Below are 21,927 nucleotides of genomic sequence, written 5' to 3' on the forward strand. Positions count from 1 at the left end.
AAACAGAGTGAAGCAAAGAATAGTTACAATGAAGAAATGCTGAGAAGGAAGAAATTAACGTAAAGTAAGGCCAGGTAGGTGGTGAGAACCAAGGCCATGTTGTAGTGCTAGTTCCCACCTGCAGAGTTCTGACAAACTGGTGTTTGGGGGAAGAATCCAAATGGTGTGTGTGGTGAAACTGGTGCCGAGATCATGAATGTCATGTTTTAGAGCATACTATGCAACAGAATGCAGATGAGTAGGAAAAATAAATTTGTAATGGTTGGATAGAATATTAGTGGTGTGTAACTTGACAGTAACATCAAAATCTAGCCATAAAACTGCAAGTGATATGAAATGGAACAAGCACATAAGGATGGTAGTAGCAAAGGCAATTAGTCAACTTCAGTTTATTAGGATAATTTTGGGAAAATGTAGCTCATCTATAAAGGAGACCGCATATAGAATGCTAGTGCAACTCATTCTTGAGTACTGCTTGAGTGTTTGGGATCCCTGCAAGGTCAGATTTCAGGAAGATATCGAGGCAATTGAGAGGTGTGCCACTAGATCTGTTACTGGTAAGTTTGATCAGCATGCGAGTTTACGGAAATGCTTGATGAACTCAAATGGGATTCCACAGAGGGAAGACGACATTCTTTTCACCAAATGCTATTGAGAAAATTGAGAGAACTGGCATTTGCACTGACGGCAGAACGACTCTACTGCAGCCAACATACATTTTATGAGTATGTATGGGCAGTGAAGAGAAAATTAGAGAAATTAGGGTTTGTACAGAGGCACATAGATAGTCTTTTTTCTTTTGCTTGATTTATGATGGGGACAGGGAAGGAAATGACTAGTAGTGGTATAAGGCATCCTCTGTCATGCACCAAATGGTGAGTTGCAGAATATGTAAGTGTCAATATAGAAAAGATGAATGGAATTGATAGTGTCTTGAAAGGAGATTATAAAATGAACATCAACAAAAGTAAAACTGAACTTCAACCATAGTAATGGGGTATAATCAAATTAAAACTGGCAATACTGAGAAAATTAGATTAGGAAATGAGGTACTAAAGGCAGCTGCTGAATTTTACTTTTTGCCAGTAAAGCAGCTGATGGTGGCCTAACTTGAGAGGATATAAAATGCACACTGGTAACAGTAACAAAAGCATTTCCAAAAATGTGGGATTCCTTGACATCTAATATCAATTTACGTGTCAGGAAATATTTTCTGAATGTATTTTTCTGGAGTTTATCCTTGTATGGTAGTGAAACATGGATGATAAGCAGCTCAGATAATAAGAGAACAGAAGACTTTGAAATGTGGTATTTTAGAAGAATACTGAAGATTAAATTAGTTGATAAAGCAACAAATGAGAAGGACTGAATCAAAGTAGGGACAAAGAAATTTATGACTCAACTTGACTAAAATAATGGATCAGTTGATAGGACACATCCTGGAGCATCAAGGAACTGTCAGTTTGGTAATGGAAGGAAGTGTGTGTCTATGTGTGTAAAAACAAAACAAAAAATATCAGCACAGCTTATATTTTATTTGAAACAGAAAGCAGAAGCAAATTTATGTGCAGACAGAAGCATTTCCTTTTAATCAAACAAAGAATCTACAACCTGCAGTTAACAACAACATGCTGCAAAAGTGTACCCCACTTTTAATATATTCAGCATCACAAAACCATTATTGTACAGATTGATTTCACATTTATTTTACAATGTTTTAATTTTATTTGCTATGCAAAGCTCCAGTTTTGTTCAAGCAGGAGTTTAATTGATCACTTGGTTGCAAGACTGAGTATTTTTCTAACAAATGGTTTTGAATACTTTCACATTTCAGCTCCCTCTGCCAGAAGATGCTTTGGAGAAAACTGATGATGGCTTTGAAAGGAAATGGAACTTCTTGAGTTGTATTGGATCTATTGATTGCAAACATGTTGCCATTGAGTGCCCAGAGAACAGTGAAAGCACTTATTTTAATTACAAAGGACATCCCATCATTGTTCTAATTGCCATAGTAGAGACCAGTTATTCATTTACCTGTTACAGTGTGGGATGCCAGTGGTGTATTTAAATACATTTACTATGTTCACTACTCCAAAACAATTTACAGGCAGAGAACTGTGCTTTCCATATGTTCTGTTCACTGATGACATCTTCCCATTATTCCAGAACATAATGAAACCATTCTCTGTGGATCTGGGAAAAAGTTTTCCAATACTAGTATACAGTTATAAACACAGCAGGGCTAATTGCACTGTGGGAAAAGCATTCAGTTTAAGGATGTCTGCTTTTAGGACATTAAAAAAAACCAATGCAATTAAAAGTGGAAAATGTTATTTTATGTGACTATATTGGGTGTACTTGCACAACTGTCCATGAAAGCAACCAAATCTAGAAATATTTACACTCCTTTCAGGTCACTGGATACTGAGGATGCTAGTTCAGGAGAAGTAATTGCAGAATCATGGAGAAACATAACTTGTTCTGATGCGGATCTTATGGCTGTACCAGGTACTCCAAAAGAAACACCAATTGACACCAAAAAAATCAGAGTTGAAGTTTTAGAATATTTTATGACTGAAAGTAGATCAGTGCCCTTGTAACACAAGTATATTTCAAACTAATCATGAATGTAATACAGATCTCATAAATATCTAAATCTGTGATCCTAAAATGAATTAAAGAAAATTTTTACTACCTTATGGTTCATACCATCTTCCTCATTTCTGGCACTGTATCTATCATGAGCAGTGGCTTATTTGTGTCCTGTAGAAATGATAATGCCAGAAAAGCAAACCAATGTGATGTATAATTTTCTTCTGCCACACTTTCACTCTTCCCGTTTTGGAGTTTTCATATTCCTTGCAGAAATGAGAATGGAGACTTCCAGTTCCCCACCCCACTGGAAGTCAAGACCATACTTGGTGGCATTCTGCCACAAAGTTTTATTCAAATAATCTTTCAATGAAGGGTTCCACAGCACTTCTCTTTCCCTGCAATCTTCAATAAATTTGACTCTATATAGAGTCAACAGACATTATTGCCACCAATAAGTCCCTTGAAACACAAAAATGACTTATACACAAATGTGAGCATCAGCTGATCACAGACACCTGTTGTCTGCTAATAAGCACAAGGGATTATCACCTAAGGCAGGAAGCAATGTGCTTTTATGCATGGCCACTGCTTTGAGGAAATTATGTGTGCAGAAATTGACATGTACTTGTGCTGCTGGAAATGTAAGTGCATACACAAAGCTGAACAGCAAAAAGGCATACTTTTATTTCTCTAATATTGCAGTAGTACTTACTTTCAAACCTTACATACCTCTGACATGAGGATATTTGAACTGTAAAGTGCAACAAAAAATTAGAACTGTAAAATAGCCATTTTATTTCAGCAACATCCTCCCCCATTTCAGCAACTTATAAAATTAAAGACATCTTCTGTTGAGTAAAACACTATTCATACACCAATCATTTTCCATTGCTCGAATATTGAGAATGGAGAACAAGTTAAAGTAAACATGAACAATGTGAAGTAACCATTAAGAACTTCCTTAACAACTATTTTTAAACTGCTTTAAGCCTTTTGTACTCACACTAACTTTGACTTGGTAAAATTGATAGGAAAGCCACTACTTTCAAAAAAGCTGCTGTTTCTTGAGTTATGTTAAATAGCTGCTGTTTATCACCTATTGATAGCTTAATATCTATATGATGGCACTGAAGTGAAAGAGGTCTGATCAGACCTACTTTTCAAACTTATATTAATCTTCAATTATAGATAGTTCTTTGAAGCAGTAACTAATAACTTATGTTTTCAATTATACAGGGTCTCAGTTTCTCACTTCATGGCACTTCATATCACAATATAGATCGCATCCTCCTTCTGTACACCAAAAAAGAGTTTGATTACACACAGCAATTATTTTTCTGCCTTACAATGTGATTCTGTAGACCAAAATTTAGCTGAAACTGATTTTTATTATCAGTGACAATATCATGGAGGAGTAATTATGCTAGGAAGTGGCTGTAAGTTTGGTTCATTTGTACCTCATACACACAAAATACTGGCAGTTTAATATAATGTAATTGGATAGATAAAAAAATGTACTCAACAAGCGATGGCAGGACAGCACACACTCAAAAAGGTTTAACTTATGCAAGAATAATTGAGGGGGAAGGAAAAAGGGTGAAGGAAAGGACTGGAAAGGTTTGGAAAAGGGGTAAAGTTCAGAAAAGTCACCCAGAACCCCAAACTGGACGAGAACGAAAAACTGACTGTTGGGGACTGCACCAGACAAGATTTGGAAATCAGAGAGCTTAAAGGTGGAATACAGGGTAATTTACAAGACAGAATTACTGCTAAAACATCATGCATGAGTTAATAACAGTAAAATGCAAAACACATTCATGTATTTAACAGAGATGGGGGGGGAGAAAGCAAAAAATAGACAGGTCAGAAAATGAAAGATGTAGAAAACTAAAATGGAGTGGAGAAAGGAGTAGTTTCTGTGGAGAAATGCTGAGACAGAAGGCATTAATGTAAATTAAGGCCAGGTGGGTGGCAAGAACAAGGACATGTAGCACTAGTTCACACCTGTGGAGTTCTCAGAAACTGGTGTCTAGGAGAAGAATCCAGATGGTGCGTGTGGCAGCAAAGGCACCAGGGCCATGACTGTCATGTTGTAGAGCATGCTCTGCAGCAGGATATCATGTGTTGGTAGTATACACGCTCTGCCTCATCCTAACTGATAACTGGGTGGTAGCATCCTGACGTAAAAGGCCAGACTGCGTTTACACGACAGCTGGCATATGACAAAACTCATTTCACAGGTTGTTCGCTCTTTGATAGTATATGTTTTGCCATTTGCAGGGTTGCTATAGTTGGTGGTAGGAGGGTACACAGGGCAAGTCTTGCTATGTGGATGGTCACAGGGGCAGGAGCCATAGGATAGGGATATGGGTGCAGAATGAGCATTGGTTCTGACAAGGATATTGTGGAGACTGGGAAGGTGATAAAAAGCTATTCTAGATGTGGTGGGCAAAATCTCTTCATTTCAGGGCATGATTTTAGAATCTGAGGTGAGAATGGTGGTGTATTGCTGTAAAGAGTCTGCATATGAACAAATATGTTTGCCTCAAATGCCAAGCTGTATGGGAGGGAACATTTGACATTGAAAAGATGAAGGTGAAGGAAGAGGGATGAAGAAAAAGGACTGATCAGTCCTTTTCATTCACCCTTTTTCCTTCCCCTTCAACTCTTGTGCCATAAGAAGGAGCCACTGGCTCCAAAAGCTTGCATAATTTAAACCTTTTTGTGTTTGTGAGTTCTCCTGCCAATGCTTGGTGAGAAGATTTTCTGATCTATCCAATTACATGTCAAATACTGATTATTTTTGTAGCAATTTGACATGGCATAGATGAAAGCTACCACAAACAGTTCATAGCCACATGTTTTTTATAATGTCTTTCATACTAAGATTAAGTTGGTACGATGGAAATTCGGCATAACCCTCAAGCCCCAAAAGGTCTTTGTTAATTGGCCATTTACAAGCATCACAACAGCTTTAAAAAATTGACAGCCAACAATAACTAGCAGCAGAGGGTTTCTATGATTTCATGATAATGAAACATCAGGAAAATCATTAAACAAATGTCAGCTGATGAACTAGAGACTAAAATCAACGGGCAAAATTTGTCCTGAGCAGGTTCCTTGTACAAATTTATGTGAACCTTCCAGCTTCAAGAATCATTGGTCAGATCAGCAACTGAACATGGATTATCACCTGTTCTCTAATAACAAAGTCATCAGACTCAATGATCAAAAAAATCTTAAATCTGTGACTAACGCCTCTGTTTTTGATGCTTTCCTAAAAATCTTGCTGAAATGGCATCCCAAGAAGGAAAGGAAAGAATCAGAATGACTTAGCCCCAGTAAAGGGGTGGAGTCCAGAATAACGTTTTCTTCCTGCACCTGAGACTACATTGCTATGGATCTACCATTGGTACAAATACAAAACTGGACTGAATGTCATACATCAATGGTTCATATGGATGAAGCACAGCTCATGAAAAGGAAATATCTGGATATAAGTTACTATCCATTATTTACTTTTAATCTGTGACATAGATTGCTAACTGCTCACATTACACTGGTGAATGAAATTTTAATCCTGAAAATTTACAGTAATTGGCACATGCATAGTTGAGCAAATAATATTTCTTATATGGACCATCCATGAATGGGATAACAACAGCCAAACAGTTGTAACAGCAGGCACTGTCTATCTACACAGTAGAAGTTTGAAGCCCAAATGAAGCCATGAAATCACTTATTCTTCTTTGATTCAACTGTGACTTTTCTACTGATTTGCCTATAAACATAACTACACAGAACATACATGCAAAACAAGGAAAATACAGTCACAGCAAATACTGCAGCAACAACATCCAGCAGAGCTAACTGCCACCAAGATAGGTCACATGCAGCAACGTGCAGATGTACTGCACCCCGATGTCTCAACACATATTCTGTCCAGAAGACAGCACGCTCCAGTGGTGATTCTGGCTGGTCACGAAACTGTCGTGACAGTTCAGCTGCCCGATTTGCATACCTGCAATGTTACAAGTGGTATATTTTTCTAGTGCTTTTGCTTAGATGCTCAGTGTGTAGTGTATGTTAGATGTCTTGTTGCAGCATTTAGTAAAACAATTTTTTATATTATACTGATCAGCCGAACATTATGACCACTGACCATATATCAATTTAACCCATCCAGGTGATAGCAGTGTCACCTGGTGAGGAAAGACTGCTAGTCAGACACAGGCACAGTGCATGTAGTATCAGTGAGCATGCTATCCATGTCTAGAATGAGGAAGGCATACAATCTATCTGAGTTTGACAGAGGGTAGATTGTGATAGCCTGGAGGCTTGGCATGAGCATTTCAGAAACTTCACTACTTGTTGGATGTTCGAGGAGTGCTGTGGTGTGTGTCTTCCATACATGGTGCAACAAGGTGAAACTATGTCCAGATGTCTTGGGGTTGGGTGACCACCACTCGTTACAGATGTTGGATCTTGTAGGCTGGGCAGACTAGTAAAACAGGACAGGCAGCAAACTGTGGTGGAACTAGCACCAGACTTTAAGCTGGGTAGAATACAAGTGTGTCTGAACACACAATGCACTGGATATGCCTATTAATGAGCTGCCACAGCTGACAACCAATGCTTGTGCCAATATTAACACCACAACTTCAGTAACTACAACTGAAATGAGCACATGACCATTGGCACTGGACATTGGTGCAGTGGCAGAGCATTGCATGGTCTGATGAATCCTGATATCTTCTTCATCATGTTAATAGGAGGGCACAAATCCATCATCTTCCAGGGGATCAGCTCCTTGACACTTGTACTGCTGGTGGAACACAAGCTGGCGGCGGCTCCATTATGCTCTGGGGAACACACACCTTGGCATCCATGGGTCTAGTGGAGCTTCTGCAAGGCACCATGAGAGCGAAGGAGTATCATACGCTGGTTGCAGATTATATACACCCCTTCATAACAATCATGTTTCCCTACGACAGTGGCATTTGTCAACGAGATAATGAGCCAAGTCAAAAGGCCAGGAATGTGGTGGAATTGTTTGAGGAACACAGTGGTGAGTTCCAATTAATGTGCTGATCCCCCAAGTCGCCAGATCTGAACCCGATCAACACATCTGGGATGTAATTGATTGTGCCATCAGAGCTCATCAACCCCCCCCCCCCCCCCCCCAGAATTTATGGGAATTAAGTGACTTGTGTGTGCAGATGTGGTACCAACTCCCTCTAGTGACCTACCAAGGCCTCATTGCTTCCATCCCACCACAATTTGCAGTATTACCCATGCCAAAGGTGGACATACTGGCCATTTGGTAGGTGGTCATAATGTTTTGGCTGATCAGGGTATATTGCAATAATGGAAATTACTGGATTGGAAAATACATAAAATAAGCAAAAAGAAACCATTTAACTATAGAGAATTGGTGCATGGCAAACAGAAATAAGGATCAGAAAACAATTAACAGTAGCTTTCAAGCTCTTGCTCTTTTTCTAGTAAGATACACACATTCCCACAGACAACTAAACAGATACCCAAATGTACTTACTTGTGGAGCAGTGAGACTGATTATTGAATATCAGTTATTGAAAGTGGTTGCTCAGGTAGATGGAGGTGAGGAGGGGATAGCAGGATAGTCTGAGGCATGTCTTTCATCAGATGACTTAGTGGCTGCAAAACAAGACGGAAAGAGTTCAGAAAGTAGAGCATATAAGGGAGAGATAGAAGGAGAGAGGGAGGAAAAGAGGGGAGAGGAAGGTGCTGGTGAAGGGGGAGATTAAGGGAGAGGAGTGGAAACAGTGTGAAAGGATGGGGTGGGTGGAGGGGTGGGGGGGAGGGAGGGAGGGTGGGAGAGAGACAGAGAGAGAGAGAGAGAGAGAGAGAGAGAGAGAGAGAGAGAGAGGGAGAGAGAGAGAGAGAGAGAGAGAGAGAGAGACCCTTCTCACTTTTGTTCACACCATTCCTTCCCCACTCAGATCATGTACTGCCTTGCTTGCCTTATCTGACCACTCTTCCTCCTCCCCCCCCCCCTCCCCATGTGGACTCATTCTATCTCTCTCACTCTCTCTCTCTCTCTCTCTCTCTCTCTCTCTCTCCCTCTCCCTCTCCTTCTCCCCCTTTTTTCCAATGCCCTCCCCATTTTCTCCACCTCTCTCCCTTTCTGCCTTCCTCTACCAGTCACTCTCTTCAACACTACATTCCTCTCCTTTCGTTCCCTACCCATCTCTCTATCCCCTGTAAGCTCTAGCTTCTGAAGTCCTTTTGTCTTGTGCAGCCACTAAATCATCTGGCGAATGACTTGCCTCACATTATCCTGTTACCCTCTCCTAGCCTCATTCATTCTTCCCTACCACCTCCCAACCTCCATCTACTTGGGCCACTACTTTTGATAACTGATATTCAATAATAATTCTCACTGCTGCTGTGAGTATGTATGTTTGCATGCCTGTCTGTCATTTGACAGAATACATCACAAAATTAAAACCAATAAATAAATTAGGGCTAAAAGTTTAATTCGCAGAAACATGAACTTTGTTACAGGAGTCACACTGAGAGGTAACATGCAATGGAAGCATGTGGCATTTGCCTCAACTCAGAATAAATTGGTTTATTTTACAGCCTTAAATAATTGAAAAGTTCCAACTGATATACATACACCATTTCTAAGAAAAGCCTCATCTGACTTGTAAGAGCAAGGACTTTCACACACAGAGTCTAATTCAGTCAAATGGAGACAGTGTATGACAGTGTTAGAAAATACACAATGATTGCTAATCTGAGTCTTTTAAAGATTTATATTAATTATTTTGTCTTATCTTGTTATTATCCTGGAAAAATTTATTTTGAAGCATTTCGTGAAAGCTATCATCTTCTACATCTACTTAAAAATTTTGGAAATTCTCCTTCATGGTGAGCTCTATCGGACACATTGGATGAGTCTGTGAGCAAGTGAGAGTGTTTGTATTTTACAACATGGATAACAATGCCATAATGTATCTGAAAATGATTTTTGTTGATTGTCGTGCAGGTTACCACTACATACGCTGACACATGTTCTGAAGAGACTTCACCTGAATGTATGTTTAATGAACCTACCAATATTAGGTGTTTGTACCATGTGTCAATTGATAGCAGTTTCACTTACCTGTCAACATGATGAGAATTAGCTATTAACTTGAACTAATTTGAATAGAATTTCATGATAAACTGATCAATATGTACGTACATTCTACTCGAACTGATTGTCTGGGTGGAATCTTGATATAAACCAAGAAATGTCATGATCCAAGTATACGTTTCTGGGTAACTCATGCCTCTGCTAGAAAGCAGAACCGAAAACGGGTTGAAATCTGAAGCAGAGGAATCTTTGGCAACACTATGAGTACATACCAGAAAGGAGGACTTCCAAAAGGAGGTAGGAGTGTTTATAGTAATAAAACAACAAGCGGAAAGCACAACAGCACACTTTGAAGTATAGAAATAAACAGAAAACAGTGGCAGTGTGCAAGAGAGAGAGAGAGAACAACCGTGCATCAGTTTCTTGTAGTTGCAAAGACAGAATGAAAATACCTTCAAGAATTGTACAGCAACTATGGGCAATACAGCCACACAAATAAGGAATTTAAAGCAAAAACATTAGCTCCCATGAGGTCCAAAATGAATTACATTGTGTACTAATACTGACAATAATAACCAGGACCAGTGGATGTCAAATAATAGTTGGAAGTTTCCATCAACTACCATATTCAGAAGCATTGGTCATAGAGTCATTCAGAGATGCCTAATGTTAATAGTATGGAAATACCCCACACATTTTGTAGCAGTAGCGGATGACTGTAACCTGCACAGTACTGAGTAGAAAAACTGTGAATGTATAATTGGCAGTAAGGATAAATCATCTTACAAAGTAAAACTGACTGCATTGTTTAACAGACTATGTTTAACAACTAGTTCAAAAAAATCCACATCAGAAAGAAATGTTTAATGTGTATGTGTATGTGTGTGTGTGTGTGTGTGTGTGTGTGTGTGTGTGTGTGAGAGAGAGAGAGAGAGAGAGAGAGAGAGAGAGAGAGAGAGAGAGAGAGAGATTTTTGACGTTGTGATGATAATGATGCCATTACTGGTCACCAAAGGCAGTAAGGTCATCAAGACTACTAGGAGAGAATGTGTATTTGGATTAACTGAATAGAGAGTCACTAACAAATAATTAAAGGGCAAAATGAGAACATTTAGATCACATATGACAAACACAGATCAATATTGTGGTTAAAGTAGAAAAAAAAAATGTAGATAAATATGTACCAAGTAAAGTAATCAAAAACAATAATGATGGGTCTTGGTTTAATGGTATCATTTGAGGAATTTTGCAGAAACAGACTGCACTCTTGCTACAGGAAAACTAATAAAGAAAACTTAATAGCAATTTGTGCATCAATAAGAGGATCTATACTGATATGTGGAACCTATATCAATTTTCAGTCATATCTTTGCAAAAGATCCTTCAGAAAATTCTACAGACTTGCATATGATGGATACTGACATATGCATACCCAGTATTGAAAAACAATTAAGACTGCTTAAAGTGAACAAGGCACCAGGCTCCAACTGAGTTCCACTCAGATTTTAGATTGATTATGTTGCAGAATCAGCCCTTTTCTTGGGTCAATAATCTCATGCATAAAAATAGTTTCTTGGGCTTGTAAAGAGCATAAGCCACTACTGTTTACAAAAAGGGTAAAAATATCAAAGGCACAGAATTATAGAAAATATTGATGACATGTATGAATCGCAGGATTCTAAAGCATACCCTAAGCTCAAACATGATGATGTTCCTTGAGAAAATCAAGCTTCTACCAAAGACTCAGCATGGATTCAGCAAACATCACTCATGTGAAACAAATCTTGCTTAGTTCATACAAAAAATCTTGCAAACAGTAGATGAAAGTGAGCAATTAAGTTCTGCCTTTCTGTATTTGTAAAAAGGCATTCAACACTACCAAATTTCAATTGCTTAGCAAAATATTGTCATGTCAGAACCACAACACAATCCTGTGTGCTTCAATATGACGTCTTCTTCAAGGAACTTTGCTATTTCTGAAGCTTTGGCAGTTAGCACAGCATTGGTGGCAACACACTGGGTGAGACAATCAGTGAAGACTATTTTCTATCAATTGCCATTTGTCAAATTTAGGGACCTCACCAAGATATCAATTCTAATTCAAAGGAATGGCACTGCTGCTGGTGGGATTGGTACCAGATGCTCCAAAGATAATTATGGTACTTGCATCCATTATTGGTAGTGGCTCACCTAGCATCTAACAGATTGGTAGATACAGGCAGTTGTACTTTCATCTGATTCTCTCTAGAATCCCAGAGACCAGATGTTGGAACATTGTAGACATATTTCAGGATGGCTGGCAGTATATGAAATGAGATGACAAGCAACCATTTCCTCCCCACTGGATCACAGTTCCTCTTTACAATGCTCCCTTTATTAAGTGGAATTCTCCTTTGGTTTGTTCCTCTTCCTTCATGGCTTCTATGGTTTTCAGCATTGCTGCACCTTCCCTCTGTTCAGCAGCAATGCCATTTAAAGCAATGGTGATAGAGTCCATCCACATTGCTGTGTCCCACGAAAGGATTCCTAGAAAGGCAATCGGCATCCTTGTGTTCATAGCCACTATTGTATACCACTGTGGCATCATACTCCTAAAGTCTCAGTTCCCACCTCACCAGTTGATCTGAAAGATCCTTCAGGCTACTCCTTCAGCATAGAGAATGGTAGTCCATCACAACAGTGAATGGTTTACCAAGTAAATGTAGCTGGAAATTATTGATGGTCCAAACAACTGTAGGGCACTTTTTCTCAGTTGTACACTACTGGCCATTAAAATTGCTACACCATGAAGATGACATGCTACAGATGTGAAATTTAACCAACAAGAAGAAGATGCTGTGATATGCAAATGATTAGCTTTTCAGACCATTCACACAAGGTTGGCGTCAGTGGCGACACCTACAATGTGCTGACATGAGGAAAGTTTCCAACCAATTTCTCATACACAAACAGCAGTTGACTAGCGTTGCCTGTTGAAACGTTGTTGTGATGCCTCGTGTAAGGAGGAGAAATGCATATCATCACATTTCCGACTTTGATAAAGGTCGGATTGTAGACTATCGTGATGGAGGTTTATTGTATCGCGACATTGCTGCTCGCGTTGGTTGATATCCAATGACTGTTAGCAGAATATGGAATTGGTGGGTTCAGGAGGGTAATACGGAATGCCGTGCTGGATCTCAATGGCGTCGTATCACTAGCAGTCGAGATGACAGGCATCTTATCCGCATGGCTGTAAAGGACGGTGCAGCCACGTCTTGATCCCTGAGTCAACAGATGGGGACATTTTCAAGACAACAACCATCTGCACGAACAGTTCGATGATGTTTGGTGCATCATGGACTATCAGCTCGGAGACCATGACTGCGGTTACCCTTGAACCTTTGACGCTGCATCACAGACAGGAGCGCCTGTGATGGTGTACTCAACGATGAACCTGGCTGCACGAATGGTAAAACGTCATTTTTTTGGATGAATCCAGGTTCTGTTTACAGCATCATGATGGTTGCATCCATGTTTGGCAACACTGCAGTGAACGCACATTGGAAGCATGTATTCGTCATCGCCATACTGGCGTATCACCTGGTGTGATGGTATGGGGTGCCATTGGTTACATGTCTCGGTCACCTCTTGTTCGCATTGACGGTGCTTTGAATAGTGGACGTTACATTTCAGATGTGTTACGACCCCTGGCTCTACCCTTCATTCCATACCTGCGAAACCCTACATTTCAGAGGATAATGCATGACCACATGTTGCAGGTGCTGTACAGACCTTTCTGGATACAGAAAATATTCGACTGCTGCCCTGGCCAGCACATTCTCCAGATCTCTCACCAATTGAAAACGTCTGGCCAATGGTGGCCGAGCAACTGGCTCATCACAATATGCCAGTCACTACTCTTGATGAACTGTGGTATCGTGTTGAAGCTGCATGGGCAGCTGTACCTGTACACGCCACCCAAGCTCTGTTTGACTCAATGCCCAGGCATATCAAGGCCATTATTATGGCCAGTGGTTGTTGTTCTGGGTACTGATTTCTCAGGATCTATGCACTCAAATTGTGTGAAAATGTAATCACATGTCAGTTCTAGCATAATATATTTGTCCAATGAATACCCGTTTGTCATCTACATTTCTTCTTGGTGTAGGAGTTTTAATGGCCAGTAGTGTAGGTAGAGTAGTTCATCTCTGACTTGGAGAGAACTCTGGAAGCATAAGCTACCACCTTCCTGAACATGCAGTAGAACTGCACCTATCCCATAACTGTAATGTCAATGTGAAGTTCTGTCTGAGGATTCTTGTCAAAAAGTACTATGACTGTAGAAGATGTTAGTGTCTTGTTGAGGAGAAAGAAAGATCTTTCTTGCACCTCATTTCCAGAAAATTTGGCATTTCCCTGAAGAAGTTCTTGCAAGGGATATGCCTCGGTACAAAATTCTTTGTGGTTTGCTGGTAGTGCAAGCACATTCCAAGAAAACTTCTCACAGCATAAATGTATCGACGAGTCAGAAAATCTGTTGTTGCTACTGTTTTCTCTGGGTTGGAATGAACTCCATCACCATTCTTTTTCACTAGAACACCTCAAGATTTTTGTTTATGGTGTGGTGAAGAGACACTTTTTCAGTTTCAAATGTAGGCCTGCAGTCTGATCACACTTCAGCTTGGCCTTGATATTCTTCAAATGTCTTCAAAGAAGTGACACTGTCATCCAGATAGCAAAGAGACAGCTACTGCTTAAGGAATCTAAGCAGTTTGTCCATCAAACATTTGAAAATGCTAGGAACATTACACAGTTGAAATGGCATAGCTTTGAGTTCATAGAGGCCATCAGGGGTTATGGAAGTGGTCTTTTCCTGATCATCAACCTCAATTTACCAGTAAGGCTACTGCATGGCTGAGAAATGCTTTTCTCCTTTCAGGCAGTCACCACAGGAGAGCACCAAGAACAATCTGAACATTCAATTATGTCACCTTGTAGCATCTTCTACTCTTCTTCCCAGATTATCCATCGTTCAGCCAGTGATATTATATATGAGTGTTGGGTAATTGGTGGATGATTCCCAGTGGTTATATGGTGTTTTACTATGGGCTGCCTTTTCTCCACCCTGCATTTGAAAGCATCTGAAAACTGACACAGAATGGCTGTCAGTTACTGACGTTGTTCCTCGATTAGGCCAGATCCTATTGGCAGTTCAATAGTATCTTACTTCCCTGTGTTGTTTTTAGTGATAGTGGAGCACAGTTCTTCATTAGTTACACTAACCTACCCTTTCTGGATGGTACAGCCACTCCAACACACATACCTTTAGTCAGGAATTGTCACTGTTAGTGACAATTAGCATTCAAAGTTCTCCTCAACCCATTCAATACTTATTACTGTTGCTTGCATGTAGAGTCCTTTTGGAACCCTGGGTAGCTTTTTGCAGTTGACAAAAGCTTCACAGTTTAATTGAGCTTGATGTTGGTGGGATAATGTCTTCAGTGGCACACAACCATCCAGAGCAATCTTAGTTATGTGTGCTGGTTGGAACAGCTTTATCAATCTGGAGATCTGACCTTCCACCTTGTAATGTCTGTAAGAAGTCTCATCCATGAATAACATTATGAATAGATTTCAATAAAATGATAAATTTGTAGTGCTATGTTTTTCCATTCGTAGTTATTCTTGCAATAGATGTTCTTGTTGACTGGGTGTATTTCCCATATGTGACTTCAAGCACAATTGCTTTTGTATTATGGAACAAAGCCTTCTTTAGCTGATGACAATAAGCATCCACTATTGCAGAAAAGAAAGCCCAAGTGGACTACTGCCTGGACAGGTTGACCATTGATGATGACATCATTGATATTTCCTGACATCTTGATGACTGTCATCTACAAAGAATTTTCATCTGTGGTGGCCCCATCTCCATAAATAGTCACCTCACTTAGTTCTCCTGAAGTCGACAGCGAAGTGTACTGCGACGGGGAATGTCTAAGGTGTGTCAGTTGATACCTGGCTAAATAGTAGTAATTTAAAACTCACATGCTTTCTCTGCAGTAGTGTGTATGTGTCCAGGGTGCCAACACTGCAAACACACCAGCGTGTTGTCCTCTACCCTCCAAATGACTGTTGCTCTGTGGGGCATTGCACTTGGTGGAGTAATTGGTTGGCACTTGCTGTGGTCAGATTCCAGATTGTCATTTGATGGTTGCAGCATTAATTCTAAGTTGACCAAGTCCATTCTTCATGGCATGTTTGACTAGAGGCAGAGATTTGTGTTAACAACTGATACACCTCTTCTTCAATATTCTCTACCACCTTCTGATATATGGAGTGAACAGTCATGGCTGCTGTCTCTTGTGTACTCAGTTTGAGATTTCTGATTGTCATACACTGCTTTGGTATAGAGAGCTCATGGTGGTCTCCCACAACTGCCACAAGGGCCCATCACTTGATATCCCTTGACAGGAGAACTTGTGAAAGTCTTGTGGGACCCCTTTCATCAAATGTGAGTTTTTGTCAGCTTCCAACAAGCTACAATTCATGATATGGTACAGCACCAAAACATTCTTTATGTACAATGTTTCATTTACCCATGATGCTGGACTCTGTTCTTCAATTGTTAATCTGATAAGTGGACTTGTTGTTGACTGTCACCAAATGATTTCTTCGGATCTGCCTGGAATTTGTTCCAGCTACTGATCTTCTCTGTATTGTTCTCAAACCACTGCTTGGCTGTGCCATCCAAGTAAAAGTACACATTTTCCAAACACATCAAGTCATCCCATCTATTATTTGGTGACACAGTCAAGGCACTCAACCATTTTGTTGGGCCTGACCTGCACCTCTGGAAAATACTGATGGATGCCTGATGCATAGCTGACTTCTTATAGGTTTGGAATCTTCTGTCTCCAGAACACACATATCTTAGGAACAATGTATTACTTGTATTCCAGTTCCTGTCTGTATAGGCAATGACTTGCTTTGCCTAACTGGATCCATGGTGATGTCAACATTTTGAAGTACACAGCATCTCCACCAAACAATGTCACCTCGAAACCACAATCAAGTCCAGATCTGAAGGCAGGGTCATCGATGAAGTACAACACTTGGAAATGGAAGCACATTTATTACCAACACCATCACAGAAGTGATATCCTGGTCAGAGATCGCAGGTAGTTATACAAACTTCAAATATTCCAGAGTGCTGATATTTATACAAACATCAAATGTTCCAAAATATACAAGCATTAGGTACTTCAAGAACCTCCCAGAAACAATAAATACTAAATAATTGATGATGGTTGGGTTTGAACACGCAACCCACAGCATGACAGCCAGTGATCCTAAGCAGAATGCCACGCTGCATGCACCTCAGCTCATAGAAATATGATATTACGAAGTACCTTTGCAGACATGTGATTGGCTGAATGAATATTTAATAGAATCCAGAACATTATACTGGACAGCAAATGTTCATGGAAGCATAATAAGACCTCTGATGTTCCTGACATACATAAATAATGTATCGGGTAGGATCAGAAGCACTATAAAATTGTTTTCTAATGAAACTGTGGTCTATAGGGAAGAACACTCATTCAGTGACCATTAGGAAATTTCAGTGATCATTAGGAAATGCAGAAAGACACCAAGAGAATTTCTGATTGTTGTAATCAATAGTAGCACTCTTTAAATGGGGATAAATGGAAGGTAATGCCTATAACAAAGAGAAAGAACTCAGTAGTGCCAGTTACAATATTACTAGTGAACATATTGAGCATGTCACAATGTATAAGTATTTAGGAGTACCATTAAGAAGTGATATTAAATTTAGACACGTAACATCAATATTAGGTATGGTGAATGGAATTCGTAGATTTGTTGGAATGTGTAATGGAGTGGTAAAGGAAATTACAAACAAAATGCTAATGAAGCTGTCTGCAGTTCTTGTCAAGAAGTCATGACAACTTGAATCAAATGAATTCAGAGACCTGCTGCTAGGACTGTAGCTGACTGCTATAGCTGTTTGAGAGAGTAACAGGAACACTCAAGAAACTTAAACAGGTTTCCTTGGATAAAGATGACACAGTTCTCATGAAACTTTGTTGGATAAACTTCAAGAACCTGTTTTTTAGGATCTCTGTGCAACCACTCTGTATCCTCCATGGTATATTCTGCACATGGATCATGAGAACAAGATAAGAGAGAATCAGTGACTACAGGGTCATAGAGACAGTCATTTTCCTCACACTCCATTTGTTAATGTAGTAGAACAGTGAAATGCTGATATTGGTAAGAGGTACCTTCCACCATACCCTGTACAGTGGCTTGTGGCATGTATGTGTAAATGTAAATTAGAGCTTCAATCTGAGATATTGTGAGTTTTGTATTACTGATATACAGATCTTCTTTTCTTGCTTCTTTTATCCAAATGCTAGGCAATAAAGTTTCTGATCAGATTAGATACATGTCCTCATTGCCATAGAATGTGATATTCTTTGATAATGTCAATAATTTATGCTGCCAGTAACAAAAACTGCAGAATGATTACAGTTTAATTTGCTGAAAATGTTTATAGTGAAACTTAATTTAGCTTTCTCTATGCTCTATTCCTTAAGAAATTCGAATTATGAAGTAAGAAAATCATCTTACACAGAGTGACCATACTGTCTTCTAAAAAACAACTCTCTCAAATATTTCTGGAGACATGTTCATGAGAAATGTTTTCTTCACTTTTGTGGATCCTCATCATTAAAGGTCATCCATGATCAGACAATATAACTTGTCCTGGACCTTACGTAGTACAGTGGTGCGGGTCCCCCACATCGTTCCCTAATCTCCTCAGAGTATGGGACCTCATCATCATCATCATCATCATCATATATATATACATTTTATATCATAAGTCTACTAACTGATGTTGTCTAAGAAAAAGCAAGGTGTTACTATAGTCAAAAGACACCACGTGCAAATGAACCTAGGGAATGAGAACAAAGCCTGATAGCTTGCCTCAAGGGTAGAAGGGTGACGGGATGTGGCCACAAGCCAGAAGTGGTGCACACTGATTCATCGCCTTGCTGCCTGGAGCAGCAAGACATTGATGGACTTGACAATATGGCCAATTTGGTACGGAATGTACAAACTAGGCACATTCTGATAGTAGTAAATTAATTGACCTCTGAGGGTTAGTGACTTTAATAAGATCATAAGTAATAGTAGTTGAAGTATTAGGATTAACGTTTGTGTAACTATCATTAGTTTCATTAGTAACAGTTTCTGTACAAAAATCAAGGTGATGGTAATAGTAATATGGCCTGTCTATGCTTGTAATAGTTGTATTTTTTGGATCTGCAGTAGTGGTATATGCTATTGAAACAGTACTAATAGCAGTAGGTGATAAACATAACTGTAAAGTTAATTAAAACAGATTGAAATAATGAAAAAACATGGCTCTTTTTCTGCCATAATAAAGAAATACTTGACAGAATGGAAAAAGATGTCTAATGGAAACAAGATTGTAGATTAGCAAATAAGTAGTCATTTAAATGTTAGAGTGATAGGAGCAGAAGCAAATAAAGATAAGGAAAAATAGTATAATAGACTCTGCAAACATAATTCATTATTTGAGTAATGACACATTTTGCACAGCAAGAAATTTACATGTCTCTACTACAAGGGATGTCAATGGCTGTGCCAATGTGGATACACCTGCTCCTGTCAGATCACTGAAGTTAAGCACCATTGGGTGTGGCCAATACTTGAATGGGTGATTGTCCAGGTACACTGTGCACTGTTGACATTGTTCCCTCTGCCTTTGTGGTAGAGGAGACAGGACGGGTGATGGTATGACATCCCTGATCACCAATCTTTGTGCCAAATGTCCTGGATTCAATTCCAAACCTACCCACAGTGTCTCATTTAAGTGAAGGCATGCGACACTGTTGATGGTGATCCATCCATCATAGGGGAATGTTAAGCTCAGTGGTCCCCATGGTGCTCTTTGAGAGGAGTAAGCTATGTGCCGGCACTGGGTTTTACCCGCTTCCTTCTCTCATCATCTCCAACATGAACATGACACTACACTACACACACACTCATTACAGTCACCTACACTTAATATACTTGGCAGAGGAAAGGTGCCTGCAGGCACAAAGGATAGGGAAAAACTTTCCAAGGAGGTAGCTGATCCTGCCCTTTGGGGTCTCCCAGTCTCTCCATGCCACATGACTTTACTTTACTTTACTGCAGGGGATGCTAGAAACAATAAGTATCCTTAACAGTTATCAAGGTATTAATATTAAATATTTTTAATTATGCTTGAAGCAGAAAAGAGGGATGCAAAGGCAGGGATTTGAGAGTGAAGGTTTAGCCATTCTTTTGATTCCCATTTGATGTAAGCACTGGAATGTGAAAAATCAGCTGAAGGTCAGTAAAACTCCCTTAGGCTCAGCTTTTGAAGCTTTCTAAAGCCCACAAAGACCTGTACTCACTAGCAGGCATGCTCACAGTTCTCCACTACATGGAGCTAACTTGTGTATCAACGCACAACTTTTAAAAAAAAAAAAAAAAAAAAAAAAAAAAAAAAAAAAAAAAAAAAGGTCAATATCTATAGGTGCAAAAAAGTTGACTGTCATTATTTAAATCCATGTGTAAAATATTTGATATGGTTCCTGAGAATTAGAATGGTGTAACATATTACATATGATGAAGAATTTATGTGTAACAAGATGTACTACCATCATTAATGTATATTTTCTATACAAAACTGTAACAACCTTGATAATTCAGTGACAAAAAGCAATTGAATGAAAGAAATATTTTGTCTTTTATAATTATACAGTTATGTATGCAGAAGAAAGGTATAAGAAAATGTAGGTGTTAAACTCATGTATCAATAGGATTAGAGAAAATGGAGACTGGAACGTGTGAAGAGCAACAACTGGTAAGAAAGTCACTGAAGTATTTGTCCACCAACTTCCTCGCCAGTTTCCTTATTTATCAAATGTACAGAAGTTATACAGAGTGTCCCAGGAGGAATGCTCAAGACAAATGAGAGGAAAGCTCAATTGAAGTTAGATACTTCATACGGATATATGCCGTATTCCAAATGACTTCTGATATAGAACACATTTAGAAGGAATTGGAGTGGACTCAAAATTGAGCCCTGTGAGACTCCCTTTGTGATTTCTCCCCAGTACAATTAACTGGCCACCAAGATCTCCAGGCCTTATGCCATTATATTTTTGATTTGGGGTTGGATGAGGGCTGAGATGTTCAAACAAATGGTGAATACAGTGAATACATTAGATGACTGTTTGATCATATCATGGACACTGCTGCCCACATAGGGAATGTATAAATACAAGCAACACAGCATGTTCTCCCAAGAGTGCACAAATGCACTGAAGTTGATGGTGGGATATTTGAACATTTATTGTGAACTGTACAAGGGCTGTAATGTGATGTGTTGGTTTGTTTACTGGTCGGTTTGGGGGAGGGGATCAAACAGCAAGACCATCGGTGCCATGTGATATGTATGATAATGTTTAGAGATGACTGTGTTCAAAATATATATGAGGGATTGTTGAAAAGTAGCCCTTCTGAATTTTTTTACAGAGAAAACACTTAAAATTTTTTTAAAAAATAAAACAAACATTGTTAACATTCTAAATCTTTATTCTTCAAGTCTACATATCTGCAGCACTCTGCCACTAGAGGGTTCTTAATTGTAGCATGTAACATGGCTGTGTGTAATGTAGCTATGCCGTGCCTGAGAAACAGTGTGCTGTAATCAAGTTTCAAATTTGAAGAGTTCACCAACACATGAAACATCCTCTCCTTCAGTATGACAATGCCGGGCCACACAGGAGTGCTGTGACTTCTACAATAATTTGATGCCCTGGATTCACTGTGACTGATCACCCTCCATACAGCACTGACTTGGCCCCATATGATTTTCATCTGTTTCCAAAATTTAAAGAACACCTGAAGGACTTCACTTTAATACTGATGAATCAGTGCAAGCAGAGTTGAGGTTGTGACTCCGTCAACAAAGTGAAACATTCTACAGTCAAGGTATCAACAAATGGCCTCCTATCAGGAGAAATGCATTCATTACCAGGGTGACTACGTTGAGAAATAAATTTGTAAATGTGAAGAATAAAGCTGTTGAATGTTAATAATATTTGTTTTATTTAAAAAGCATTAAGAGTTTTCCATGT

General features: G+C 39.3%; 1 protein-coding gene across 1 annotated transcript in view; it reads right to left on the reverse strand.

Moving 5' to 3' along the window:
* Positions 1-2,827: 2,827 nt before the first annotated feature.
* LOC126125134 (UDP-glycosyltransferase UGT5-like) overlaps positions 2,828-21,927 on the reverse strand; it is a 71,605-nt gene continuing 52,505 nt past the window's right edge. The window contains exons 5-6 of the mRNA XM_049915132.1: positions 6,424-6,616; positions 2,828-2,929 (exon numbers count right to left, since the gene is read on the reverse strand). Coding sequence (XP_049771089.1) covers positions 2,828-2,929; positions 6,424-6,616 — 295 coding nt within the window. The remainder of the gene's footprint in view (positions 2,930-6,423; positions 6,617-21,927) is intronic.

The sequence above is a fragment of the Schistocerca cancellata genome, chromosome 1 (assembly GCF_023864275.1).
Source record: "Schistocerca cancellata isolate TAMUIC-IGC-003103 chromosome 1, iqSchCanc2.1, whole genome shotgun sequence".
NCBI classification, from domain to species: domain Eukaryota; kingdom Metazoa; phylum Arthropoda; class Insecta; order Orthoptera; family Acrididae; genus Schistocerca; species Schistocerca cancellata.